Source organism: Tamandua tetradactyla, chromosome 5 (assembly GCF_023851605.1).
Source record: "Tamandua tetradactyla isolate mTamTet1 chromosome 5, mTamTet1.pri, whole genome shotgun sequence".
In the NCBI taxonomy this organism is placed as follows: domain Eukaryota; kingdom Metazoa; phylum Chordata; class Mammalia; order Pilosa; family Myrmecophagidae; genus Tamandua; species Tamandua tetradactyla.
In genome coordinates this window covers 169,425,475-169,439,597 of record NC_135331.1, presented here as the reverse complement: position 1 = coordinate 169,439,597, position 14,123 = coordinate 169,425,475, and the positions used below count along the sequence as shown (strand labels likewise).

The following is a 14,123-nucleotide window of genomic DNA, read 5'->3' as shown; positions in this document are numbered from 1 at the left end:
ATACACCGCAACTTTCAGCTCTCCACCTTCACAGGAACTGGGAGTGCACGGCTACCTGAGGGGGTGGGGCGGTCCCAGTGCGCAGGCGTGCGTGCCTTGTTGGGGGCGAGGCTGTGAAAGCCCAAGACAGCATGGGAATTGTATTTCTTTCGCGGGACAAGCCTCCGTCGCTCCTGAGGCCTTCGGGACTGCATTTCCCAGGAGTCTTCGCGGCCTCGGGGGGCGGGCTGGTTTGTTAATGAGCTCGAGAAAGCCGTGGCGCGGCCCACCAGGTTCCAAAACAAGGAAATGAAGGGGGGAGGCGGGACTGGGGCTGCCTGCGGGAGCCGCCGCCGCCGCGGAGGAGGAGGAGGAGGAGGAGGAGGGGGTGGAGGAGGTGGCTGCCGCGGCCGCCGAGGAACCCCTTGCTGAAGGCGGACCGTGGAGTGGCGGGCGGCGCGCGCGCGCGCGCCCGAGAGGCGGCTGTTGGAGAAGTGGAGCGGCGGTCGCGGGGGGAGGAGGAGGAGAGGAGGAGGGACTGAGCGGCGGCGGCCCCCGCGTCCCGGTGCCTCTATGGGGGAAACAGACAATGGATTATGATTTCAAGGCGAAGCTGGCGGCGGAGCGGGAGCGGGTGGAGGATTTGTTTGAGTACGAAGGGTGCAAAGTGGGACGCGGCACCTACGGGCACGTCTACAAGGCGAGGCGGAAAGATGGGTAAGAGCAGGGGCGGGGGGAGTAGGCTCGCTCGGGTCCTCGCCCTGCCCGCGACCCGGCGGGATAGGTGGGTGGGAGCCCTGTCGGGCTGTGCCGCGGGGCGCGGCGGAGGTGGTCGCCGGGCCGCGTCCCGGAGCGGACTCTGAGGGAGGCTTCCTCTGCGCGCCTTCCCGCGAGGCCCCGTCGCGCCCCTCGAGCTCCGGCGGCGCACTCCTGTCGGGGGCCGTCGGTGCGGTACCGGAGGGCGCTCTCCGCGCGTGCCTGGAGCCGCGGCGGACTCGAGTTAGAACCTCGGTCGGAGGTGGAGTTTGTGGGGTCTGGTCTCCTGGGGAGACGCGGAGGGCGGGGAGAGCTCCGCCAAGGAGTTGCCGCTCCGGCCCTGGGTTGGTGACGGTCGTTGTTGAACTTCCAATCGGCTGAGCCCCTCCCGGGGGCGGCGGTTTGAAACCTCGTAGCGGAGCCGGCCGGGCGGCCGAGCGCCGGGGTCCCCGCCAGCCTCCGGGGTCTGACCCGTCGGCATCGCCACCTCCAGACACGACCTCCGCCCCGGGGGCCAGCCTGCCCGAGTTGAGCCTTCAGCACAGCCCTTTCTGACCCAGTCGTGTACCCGGTGACTTCTTGACCCCTCCTCGCCCGCCTCAGATTTCGCATTCTCAAGCATTCAGAGTTCCGCACGTTCCCTCGAATGTGGGACCTCCCTAGAGACTAACCCGATTTTGTGCGCCAGAATTTCAGAGTTGGTCCAGGTTCTCTGGTACCCCCGCTCCCCCCCCCTCCATTCTCCCCCACTTTGGGTGCTCTTCTGTCCTCCACTCTATCCTCTGCCAGGTGACTGCGAGCTGGAGCTTACCGGGCACCTAGAGTAACGAGAAAGAAACACGGGGCGACAGAGTTGGGCCTAAACCTTTGTTTTCTTGGAAGTTTAGGGAGAACTGTAGAACCCCCTAGGAATGTTCCCTTAGGAGATGAGCTGAGTTATCAGTTGACATACGTACATCCTGAGGGCAGACGAGCTCTTACTGCAGGACAGGTGGAACCAAGTCCTTGGCTGCGAAATGTAGGTTTAAACCAGTTGTTATCCTATGTCCAATCCTTGCAGGAATTCCCCTCCCCCAGGTTAGGGAGCCAAGAAAGATCTGTCTGGCCCCCTTATTCTCTACATTCGGTCATACTGTAGGAAGGAGAGTTTTAAAGAATTTCTGAATAAAAACATTTCTGAATAAACTGATTACAAGCCGCTTTGACATTAGTAGATTTGTAGTGTTGTTTATCGTTCTGTGCATTCTGTAGCAATTTGATATGGTTGATTTATGAATGCTAGGACCAAAGTAGGAAGAGTGTGTGTGTGTGTGTGTGTGTGTGTATGTATGTACGTATGTTCCTGCGTGTGTGCACACGATCGTGCTATTGAACATAACTTTATAAAGGGTGTTATCATAAAGTGTTGGGAGGCGTTTGCACTCCTTACCCCGTCTAGATTGATTATTGGTGTCAGGAATTATGAGACTTGACACTTGAGAAAGTGGTTTCTGTGAAAGTATGTTGGAAAATACAAAGCACTATACAAATGTAATGGACTATTATTTTTGCAGATATCTTTTTTCTCATGTCAGAGGCCCTATACTACTCAGTTATTTGTAAACTTTTCTCAATTCTTTTAATCACCAGGTAGTCTTGAATGAATATCATGGAATATGATATTCATTTTATTTTTTTTTAATTTAGTTTTGTTTTTTGAATATCCACTCGTTACACTGTTATTTTTGTAGGAGTCATATATATTTGGGGAAAGCACATCAAGTTTTCTTATTTGGACATTGATGTTACAAAATAAATCAAAAGGTGGTTCTTTTCACACATGCTTTGTAGTATATATTGTCTAGAATTTTATAATGTATTTTAATTTTTTGTTAGCTTCTTTTTATCAAACTTTTCAGAAAAATTAAAATTTTTAAAATTTTAATTCAGAGTTGTATCTGTATAGCACAGACTTACAACAAAAAACCCAGATAATTTAATTCCCGCCTCTGTTTGTCCTTTTTGAATATTTTTCCTTTAATAAAGTCCTTGATTCAAATACACTTCCTTCTTGAGTGAAATTTATTTGATTAGAAATAATAAAGTTGCTTTAAGAGATTAACAAGGTTTCATCACAGCAGATTAGTTTATGTATCTTCAAAACAATATGCTTTTATTTTTTTTCTAACTAGGATTTAGAAGCATTAGCTTAAATCACTATATTGCATTTTAGAGAAACCATACATTTTTTTCCTGGATCTAGAATGTGGTTGAGAGTTGAGGCATTACAGTAAACACATCTCTTGTGGGCTCATAGGACGTTATTTTTTTATTTTATTAGTTTTATGATTTCAGCTATTTGAAAGAACAGAAAGTTTTTAGTGATGGCTCTGAACTGATGCAGAATTCCTGAGTAAAGGATTTTACACCCTGATCATGATGTTTCCAGATTTTATTTTGGTTGACTCAGAAAAATGTATAATGCTATTTTAGGAAACAAGAGAAATCACATGGTGTTGTTAAAGAGAAATTATTCTGTTGTATATAATATATAGTTAAAAAATTGTTCAGGTCTGTAGACGAATCATTGGAAGAAGTAACTTAATAGAAAATATCATTAGAAGAGCCTCTGCTTAAAATTTGATACTATAGTTTACAAAATCTTAAAATAGTTTTTCTCTTGAAATGTGGCTTTAATTTAGGCCATATAAATTATGCTATACAAATTTATAACCTAGATCTCTGTCTAGGGTTTTCACCTTTAATACAAATGTTATTTGTTCCACCCCCATTTATTCCCACCCCCACTTTTCTTTTTTGAAAAGAGTCTTTTGATCCAAATGTCCTGTTTTAAAAATCAGACTTAAAAATTACTCTTGAAGAGAAACAATTTTAGAATATTTCTAGAGGTTTTTTAGTATGAACAAAAGTTTGTAAACATTTTTCTTTTAACATTGGTAAGAAAAGGCACATGTTAACAATTAATGGTTTCAAATCTCAAATCCCTGTTTCTCAAGTTGGAAGTTCTTTTTGTTTGGATTATTACAGGAATATTGTTTAAAAAGTTCTTTCATCAATACATTTCAGACAAATGTGATTCCAATAGGGTAGTGGTATGTCTGAAAAGTTATACCCAACAGTGGCTGTTGTTCAATTTAGCAGATACTCATTTAGTCCTTTAAATTACTCCAGAAAAAGAATTGCTCCTTATTGGATTTGTGTTTTTGAAAGATACTTAGTAACTGAAAGTGAAATGGCTGACAGAGACATCTTACAGAGTTTCAGTCTTGCCTGAGGGTTTCAGATGAGTAGTTGTGATTGTATAGCTTAATATATGTCATGACATTTTCATGAATAAATCTAGTAAGTACATGTAAGTGCACATAGATAAATAATAGGTACAATATTATCATCCAGTAGTTGATGGATTTTCACATTTGATTGGTAGCTAAAATATTGTTATATTTGCAATTTTTTTGGAGACCTCCAGAAGATTAAAGATGTATCAGTATCATCAGCCCTGTTTTAGGACTTTCAAGTTTTAGATACCTAATTTTACTTCCTCATTTTGCAGATGACAAAACTAGAGCTTTGAGAGGTTCATTGACGTGCCCAAATTCTTAGAACAAAAAACACACCTGTAATCCAGATCTCTTGACTCAGAGTTCTTGCATTTTCTACTGTTTAATTTCCTAATACCAAATTAAAAAGGTCCTATTACCTCCAGTCTTAATAATTTTATTGGATAAAATTTTTCCCTGCAAAACATAAGTATATACTGAATTTATGAAAAAGGGAAAATATTATGTATGAAGACACTTAAAAAAGTAGGTGTACAGTCATATAGATTCTACAGTATGTAGCTGCTGCTTTTCATCTGGTTTCCTTCAAGTCTGTTGTCACTACTTTGGCCAGTATCTCTGATTTGCACAGTATCCTAATTGGCCTCTGCCATTAGTCTTTCTTCATAGTAGTACAGGATCCAAGTTGCTGCCATTGTCATTTTCCTACAAAATATAATCAGTCATGTTCTATCTCTTGAAAAATTATATATACCCTATGGTTTACAGAATCAAATCCAATCCTTAATTCCTTAGTCTGACATAAAGCCATTCACATTCTGATCCTGAAGTCTTTCCAGCCTTTACATCTGCCACCAACTCCCTCCTTTTTTCCATTGCATACAAGCTGTATGTTTTCACAGCATTGAACTCATATTTTCTAGGACTTGCCAGGTTCTCTGGCAAGAGGATTTCTCATTTTCTTTGTGCTGCATTCAATCTAGAATGGCCTTGTCTTGCCACTCTCTCTGCTAACACCCATAAAACTTGCAAACTTCTACTCACACTACAAAGCCTAACTCAAATAGTTATCTTCTAAAAGCCTTCACTTATGGTGTCTATTAGCTGTGGTTCTGCACCCCTTTGTTCTTATGTGTGTAATATCCCTTGTGTGCTATTAATATTCCCCATATTTATTCGCTCCAAAAGGGTTGTCATCAATTTTCTAGCTCCCACACCTTACAGGGTTGGGCTTATAATACACATTGAAAAGTTGGTTAAATTTAAAAAACAGAAATGGAAACCCCCTAAATTGGTAAACATGCTTCACTGATCTTTAAAAGCAGATCAAATCCTTTTAAAAATAGGTTTATTTACTTTTCTTAAAAAGTAGTGTTTTCAGTAATTTTTTTGAAAACCTGAAATGTAGTGATATTGACTGAGATAGGTGTTTAAATGCACTGACTAGTCCTGGTGTATGTTTTCTAAGAATTTTTTTTGCTGCTTTCAAGACAGTCAATACATTTCTATTAATAGATATTAATAGGCACATTATTTTGAGATATTAAATATATTTTTTCTCTTAGGCCAGTTCTTTTAGAATTGCTAGACTATAGTAATCTGCTATGTTTTTACTAGCTGTTTAACAGAGATGCTTAGAAAATGTCAGTATTCAAACATTTTAGGAAGCTTTTAGGTATTGTGTATGTTAAAAAAATTAAGTATCTTTAATACTTAATAAATCACTTAATAATAAAGTAGACATTGTGTTTAATTGGTTCTTCATTTCTCTGGTGCAAACATTTAAAAACTTTGTTTTTGAGGTCCAAGGAAAAGAGATATTCTTTTCAATGAAATTTGATTGTCTAGAGCAGGGGCCGGCCACTTTTTTCTGTAAAGAGGCAATAGTAAATATTTTAGGCTTTGTGTCTATACTGTCTCTGTTGCATTTACTCTGCTCTGCTCCAAAGCAGTGTGAACATTATATAAGTGAGTATGAATGAGCATTGCTGGGTTCCAGTAGAATTTTATTGATAAAAACAGGTGATGGACTAAATTTGGCCTGCAAACTAGTTTGTGGACCCCTGGTCTAGAACGATGATGTCTAATAGAATTTTCTGTGATGGTAGAAATGTCCCATACCTATACTGTCCAATATCAGTCACGTGTGGCCATTGAGCACTTGAAATGTGGTTCTTTCGACTGAGAAATTCTGACTTGAAGAATTTAAATAGCCCTTGGCTAGTGGCTCTTATATTGGACTGTGCAGGTTTAGGCTCTTTGGGATGGGTAGCTTAGCAAAACATTTATAATTCTCTAATCCATGAAGTGACCTTTTCTTAAAAATGTAAAATCAGGGTGTGGACAAATGAAATAGGAAAATTCTTGGCTCGTCTTTCAAGTGATAGGAAAAGTTTTGAGGCTGAAATAGCCTAATAAAGCAAACCAGTATTTGAACTGAGAAACTATCAATTTGTGAATAAAATCAAGGATATCTGATTACTTTTTCAAAAAAGTGTTTTGTAAAAAAAATGTTTTTTAGTAAGTAATGCAGGCATGGGCATAAGAGGATATAAAATGTAAAGTAAGTCTTGTGTTCCGCACCCAACCTTTTCCCTTACTCTAGAGACAACCATTCTTGGGTGTCCTTATGGAGAGGTTTTCTTTGGTGTATGTGTGTGTGTTTTAAGACAGATAATAATGTACTGTACACATTCTTTGTGTGTTTTTTTAACCTTAAGAATAACTTGAAAATCATTGTACATCTTATGTACAGAGATGCCTGGTTCCTTTTAACACTTTATTATTATATTGGCTTACAAAATCATCCCTCTTTATGGACATTTAGACATAAAGATGGTCCCTGGTCTTTTGCTAGTACTAATCTACAGTTAATATCCTAGTGTGTATGACATTTGTGCATTTTAATATTATCTGTAACTTGAATTCCTAGAAGCTGCTTGCCTTTGGAAGTGATGACTTGAAAATTGGCATTTTTGGACACGTGCAAGATATAACGCCCTAAAGACTGGGATTGAAGGACTAAGAATAAGGAAGAGAAATGTTTTAAAATAATCTTTAAAAATAATCGCTAATATACAAAAATGAGTTCTGAGTCATTGGCTGTAAGAAATGTAGGTTACTATTTAGCAACATGAGAAAGACATGTCTCTGAGTTTAAAGAAGAAAGAAGCGGTTCTGTGGCAAGGTTTTGTAATACAATGGATACCAGTAAATGAATTAAGTATTTTTTTTTTGGTGACTATATTTCTGAACTGGGTATGCTAGGAAAATAAATTAATATGTGATGTTGAGTTGTGTATTGTTTTGGAAAATTTTAAAATATTGCAGTGAGGGTTAGATCTCAAGAAGAACTTAAGGCAATATATTACAATTTGATGATTTTCTTGGTGGTGAACTATTGGAATAAGAGTATTTGTCTAATGGTTTTTAAAGATCAACTTGTTACTTTTTTGTGTGGTGTTATGACTATACTGTTAGTATTGCCTTTGGGTTCCAAAATAAAGGGATAAAAAATGTTTTTTTTTTCAAGAGAGCATTTTAATATTTTGAATTACTAACATGACTATTTTGTTAAAAATAGGTAGGTTTATTTTTGGGTCTAGAGTCATAAAGAAGTAGTGGACAAAGCTATTTAAAGATTTTTGTCCATTTATAAATAGCTAATATTTATAAATATTCCAACACTTCCTGCAATAATTGTTTTGACCATGCATTGTGTAGGATAAAAGAAAGTCTCGAGAGAGATGACAGGCTCTAATTCAGGATACAAGTGTGTAGCAGTAGTTTCTTATTGAGGTTTTGAATTCTTACCCAGAAGTGAATGAGAAATCAGAGAGAATAAAAACCTGTAAAGTTCTCAAGTAGTTGTTATCCTTATAAAAATTTCTTTAATTTCTATTATAATGTCTTGCTAAAGAAAAAACACACTAGGGACTTTAAACTTGTATGTTTTCTACTTAAAAACATTTTTTCAGTGATGCTTCCTGGTTGATGGATCTTGGTTGCTAAGCTGTTGTGATTAGGGAATGGATTTAAATACCAAACACCCTAGCTAACCTTGTTTTGTTCAGTGACCACAGATCAAAACTGTATTGTAGATATTTGTAGATATTTATATTTATATTGCCTTCTTACTTGATTGATAATTTGGATGAATATAGAATTATATTTAAAAAATAAAATTTTCTCAGAATCCAAAGCAATTGCACCAAGCATCTTTTTGTTTTGTTTCAGAAAAAAAAATAACTATTGCATATTACATATCTTAAAAACCAACATTTATAAAGTAGAATATGTATAACTTTTATTGGAAAAAAGGCAAAAATCTTGTTTTTAAAAAATTAAATAGTTTTTATTTTCTTACTATAAAAACCAATATATATTCAGTAAAGGAAATCTAGGTATTATAGAACCATAAAGAAGAAAATATGCATCACATGTAATAAGACCCCTCAGATTGATAATACTTTGGTATATTCTAGTCCCCCCCCCCGCCATGGGTTATTTGTACAAAATAATATATATTTTAATTGAGGTAAAATTTACATAATGTAAAAATCACGTCTTTAAAATGAACTATTTGCTGGGTTTTAGTATAGTCACAGCCATCCCCACTGTCTATACCAGAACATTTCATCACCCCAAAAGCAAACCCCACATCTGTTAATCATTCCCTCTCCATTTTGCTTTCTCAGTAAACCCTGACAAACACTAATCTACTTTCTGTCTCTATAGATTTGCCTATTCTGGATATTTCATTTAAATAGAATCATACGATATGTGGCTTTTGGTGTCTGGATTCTTTTACTTATCATAATGTTTTCAAGGTTCATCCATGTTGTAGCATGTATTAGCACTTTCTTGTATTTTCCACATTAGAGCTGTTTTATTTTGTTTTATTTTTTTTTTTACTAGAGCAGTTAATCGGTTTACAGAAATAATGCTGAAAGTGCAGAGTTCCCATATACGCCCCACCTCACAAAGCAGTTTTCCCTATTAATATTTTGTACTAGTATGGTACCTTTATTATAATTGCTGAAACAATATTATAATTACATTATGAACTATTGTCCTTGGTTTACATTAGGGTTCACTTACATTAGAGTTCATAGTTTTATGAGGATTCACTCTTTGCTTGTACAGGTCTGTATTAGTTTGTTAAGCTCCCAGAATGTGAGATACCAGAACTGGAAGGGAATGTAGTAAGTTACAAGTTTACAGTTCTGATGCCATGAAAGTGTCCAAATTAAGGCACCAATAAAAGGTTACCTTCACTCAGGAATGGCTAATGCTGCCTGGAACACCTCTTTCAGCTGGGAAGACATATGGCTGGCATCTGCTATTCCCAAGCTCCTGGGTTCCATTGCGTTCAACCTCTTTTTCCTCTGAGGGTTTTTCACTTGGCATCTGTGGGCCTTCACATAGCTGCTCCAGGACAGAGCTCTGGGTTTTATCTTTTTGGTTAGCATCTGCCTCAGCCGGAAATTTCTTCTCGTCAGGTTCTGGCTATTTCTGGGAATCTTAGTGTAGCACCAGGCTATTTCTGTCTTTATCTCAAAACCTCTACATTGGTTCTCTCTGTCAGCTCTGAGGTTTCTTCAAAATGTTTCCCCTTCTAAAGGATGCTAGTAAACTAATCAAGACCCACCTTGAATGGGTGGAATCACATCTCCATCTTAATCAAAAGGTTTCACCCACAACTGGGCATGTCACATCTCCCTGGAGATAATCTAATAAAATGTTTCTGCCTTACAATATTGAATCAGGATTAGGAGAAACAGCTGCCCCCACAAAACTGGATCACGATTAAAACATGGCCTTCTGGAATACATAATAGCTTCAAACCAGCACAAAGGTATAGTTTGTTATTGTATTAGAGGTTTTTTTTTTTTTTGTGGTAACATATATACAACTTCAAATTTTCCGTTTTTTAAGCACTTTCAAGTATACAAAATCCAATGGTGTTAAATACATTCATGATGTACTACTATCCATTATCTAATTTTTCCATCACCCCAAACAGAAGATCTCTACCTGTTAAATATTAACTCCCTATTCCCCACCCCCACCTTGGGTCCTGAAAACCTGTATTCTAAATTCTGGCTATGATTTGCGTATTCTAATTATTTTTATAAGTGAGATCATACACTATTTGTCCTTCTTTGTCAGACTTATGCAACATGTGTTCTCAAGGTTCCGTTACATGTATCAGGACTTCATACCTTCTTACAGCTGAATAATGTTCTATTATATGTATATACCGCATTTTGTTTATCCATTCATTGGTTTATGGATATTTGGGTTGTATCCATCCTTTGGCAATTGTGAATATCGGTGTGCAGATGAACTCTGTTTGAGTTCCTATTTTCAATTCTTCTGGATATATCTGGTAAGGGAAATGCCAGATCATATCTCAATACCATACTTACTGAGGAACTGCCAAACTGTCTTCCACAGTCACTGCACCATTTTTACGTTATCAGCAGCAGTGGATGAAGGTTCCTATTATTCTACATCCTCTTCCACACTTACAGTTTTCCATTTTTTAAAATAATGATCATTCTAGTAAGGTGTAAAATGATATCTCATTGTGTTTCCCTAATAGCTAGTCATTTTGAACACTTTTTCATGTGCTTTCTGATCATTTGTCTATCTTCTTTGCAAAAATTTCAATTCAAGTTTTTGTCCATTTTTTCATTGGGTTCGTCTTTTTATTGTTGAGTTATAATTTCTTTATATATTCTGGATATTAAACTCTTATCAGATATATGGTTTTCAAAAATTTTATCCTATTGAATAGGCTGCTTTTTCACTTCCTGACAGAGTCCTATGAAGCACAAAAGTATTTAATTTTAAGGAGGTCCTATTTATCTATTTTTCTTTTTTAGCTTGTGTTTTCATTGTCCAATCTGAGAAACCACCTTAAGATCTTGAAGATGCTTCTCTACATTTTCTTCTAGGAGTTTTATGGTCTTTGCTCTTATATTAGGTCTTTGATCCATTTTTAGTTAATTTTTGGAAAAGATGTGAGATAGGGTCCTCATTCATTCTTTTGGATATGAATATCCAGTTCTAACACCATTTGTTGAAGAGGCTGCTCTGACACAATTGAGTAGACTTCGTAGTCTTGTTAAATTTCAGTTGACCAGAGATATGAGGGTGTTCCAGTTAGCCAGCTGCCAGAATGCAATATACCAGAAATGAAGTGGCTTTTAAAGAGGGGAATTTAATAAGTTGCTAGTTTACAGTTCGAAGGCTGAGAAAATGTCACAATTAAAACAAGTCTATTGAAATATCCAATTTAAGGCATCCAGGGAAAATACCTTGTTTCAAGAAAGCTGATGATGTTCAGCATTTCTCTCTCAGCTAGAAGGGCACATGGTGAACATGGTAGCATCTGCTGGCTTTCTCATGGCTCTGCAAAAAATAACTCCAAAATATTTCTTCTTTTAAAGGATTCCAGTAAGCAACTCCACCTTCAATAGGTAGAGACACACCTCCATGGAAATCATCTAATCAGAAGTTACCACCCACAATTGGGTGGGTCACATCTCCATGGGAACAATCAAAATGCTCCCACCCAGCAATATTGACTGAGGATTAAAGGACATGGCTTTTCTGCGGTCCACCACAGATTCAAACTGGCACAGAGGGTCTTTTTCTGAACTCTCAATTTGATTCCATCGATCAGTATGTCTATCTTTATTATCTTTATGCCAGTAAAATGCTGGTATTTTGTTTGTTTTTTTACCAGTAGTTTTATAATATGCCTTAAAGTCAGGAGGTGTGAGTCCTTCATCTTTTTTCTTCTTTTTCATGTTTTTGGCTATTTGGGGCTCCTTACCTTCCAAATAAATTTTATAATTTTTTTTCCCAATTCTGCAAAGCAGGCTGTTGGAATTTTGATTAGAACTGCATTGAATCTGTAAATCATTTTGGATAAAATTGACATCTGTATTTTGTCTTCTAATCCATGAAATGGAGCATCATTCCATTTATATAGGTCTTCTTTGATTTCTTTTTGCTGTGTTTTGTAGTGTTCTGAATACAGGCACTTTATAGCTTTATATACTTTACTTCATATACTTTATGTTTATATTGGTTAAGTTTGTTCTAGATATTTGATTCTTTTAGTTGCTATCGTTAATGGATTTTTTCTTGATTTCCTTCTCAAGTTGCTCATTACTAGTGTATATAAACACTACTGATTTTTGTGTGTTGATTTTGTACCCTTCCACTTTTCTGAACTCATTTTTATGTCTATTTATGTCCCTCATAAGAGTTGGAAAATTTTTGGCTATTATTTCCTCAAAAATTCTTTTTGCCCTCTTTTGGTTTACTAATGCTACCAGAATGCAGTATACCAGAGGATTTATTAAGTTACAAGTTAGAATTCTGAAGCCATGAAAATGGCCAAATTAAGGCACCAGCAAAAGGCTACCTTCACACAAGAAAGGCCAATCGTGTCCGGGGTGTCTCTGTCACAGGGAAAGGTTCATGGTGACATCTGCTGTCCTCTCCTAGCTCTGATTTCAAATGGCTTTCTCAGCTTCCGGTGTTTCTTAAGGCATTCTCCTTCTGCATCTCCAAACATCTGTCACTTGGTTTCATCTCTCTGCTGTGTTGGCTCTGAGCTCTTTCTATTTTCTGCCTTTTATTCTTTTCATACAGGGCTCTAGTAAAAGGATTAAGACCCACCTTGAATAGGTAGAGTCCCATTTCCATCTAATCAAGGAGTCCCACTCACAGTTGGGCGCATCACATCTCCATGGAAACAACCTGATCAACGGGTCCCACTCTGTAACAGGCTTCCCCCCACATGATTAGATTAAAACAATATGGCTTTTCTGGGATACATAACATTTCAAACCAGCACATGCCTCTTTTCCCTTCTCTTCTCCTTTTGGGACACCAATGATGTAGATGTTTGTGCACTTTGAGCTGTCATTCAAATCCCTGGGACCCTGCACAATTTTCTCCATTCTTTTCTTTCATCTGTAAGAAATTTACAGATTTCTCTCTGTATCAACTGTCCAGTCTTCCAGCTCACCGATTCTTTATTTTTGCCTGTTCAAATCTGCTGTTATATACCTCTAGTTTATTTTTAATCTCTTCTATTGTGTCTTTCATTCCCATAATTTCTGTTATGTTTCTTTTAATATTTTGCATTTTCTTTCCTGGTCACAGTGTCGTCTTCTTTTTTTTTTTAATAATTGACACGGTGTCTTCTTAATAGTCTTTATCTCTTTAGTCATATTTTCCTTCATCTCCTTCAATTGTTTTAGGAGATCTGTTTGAACATCTTTGATTAGTTCCAAATTCTGTGTCTCCTCTGAAGTTTTAATTTGTTACTTTGAGCTGTATTTTTGTGTTTCTTAGTATGCCTTATAGTTTTTTTGCTGGAGTTTAGGCATGTGGTTATCTTGATAAGTTTACTCTGGATGTCAATTTCTCTCTCTTGTCTAGGTTTTTTTGTTGTTATTGGGCTTTGGGCTAAGGTGCCTCTTGGACACTTGATTCAATTTATTATGGATCTTGAGACTAGTTCATGTTTTAAGGATCAGATTTTTTTCAGGTCTTATTCATTTGATTTTTGCCCTGGCTGTAGAGAATGATTTTTGAGATTGCACTATTTGTGCGTGCTGGTTTGAATCTGTGGTATACCCCAGAAAAGCCATGTCCTTTAATCCTCATTCAATATTGCTGGCTGGGAGCTTTTTGATTGTTCCTGTGGAGATATGACTCACCCAATTGTAGGTGATAACTTTTTTTTATTGTATAGTATAACATATATACAAAACAGAAACAAAATGCAGTAGTTTTCAAAGTACTCTTCGACAAGTGGTTATAAGGACAGAATCCAGAGTTTGTCATGGGCTACTACACAATCCTCTCATATTTTTCCTTCTATCTGCTCCAGAATATAGGAGGCTAGAGGGCTTAAATAATTTTTTATCATCATAATTGACGTTTTTCCTTCTTTTTTGTGTGAAAAATAATATTCAAAAAAGCTGTAAATTTCAAAGCACAGCACCACTTAGTTGTAGAACATATTTTAGACTTTGACATGGGCTACAATTTCACAATTTTAGGTTTTTACTTCTA

General features: G+C 37.7%; 1 protein-coding gene across 3 annotated transcripts in view; it reads left to right on the top strand.

Annotated features, from left to right (window-relative positions):
- The first annotated feature begins 370 nt into the window (after positions 1 to 370).
- Positions 371 to 14,123, top strand: part of CDK19 (cyclin dependent kinase 19) — a 213,780-nt gene continuing 200,027 nt past the window's right edge. Inside the window, exon 1 of one of the 3 annotated variants that reach the window (XM_077162653.1) lies at positions 371 to 696. In XM_077162653.1, coding sequence (XP_077018768.1) covers positions 569 to 696 — 128 coding nt within the window. In that variant the 5' untranslated portion in view covers positions 371 to 568. The remainder of the gene's footprint in view (positions 697 to 14,123) is intronic. The other 2 variants (XM_077162654.1, XM_077162655.1) reach the window with 2 other exon arrangements.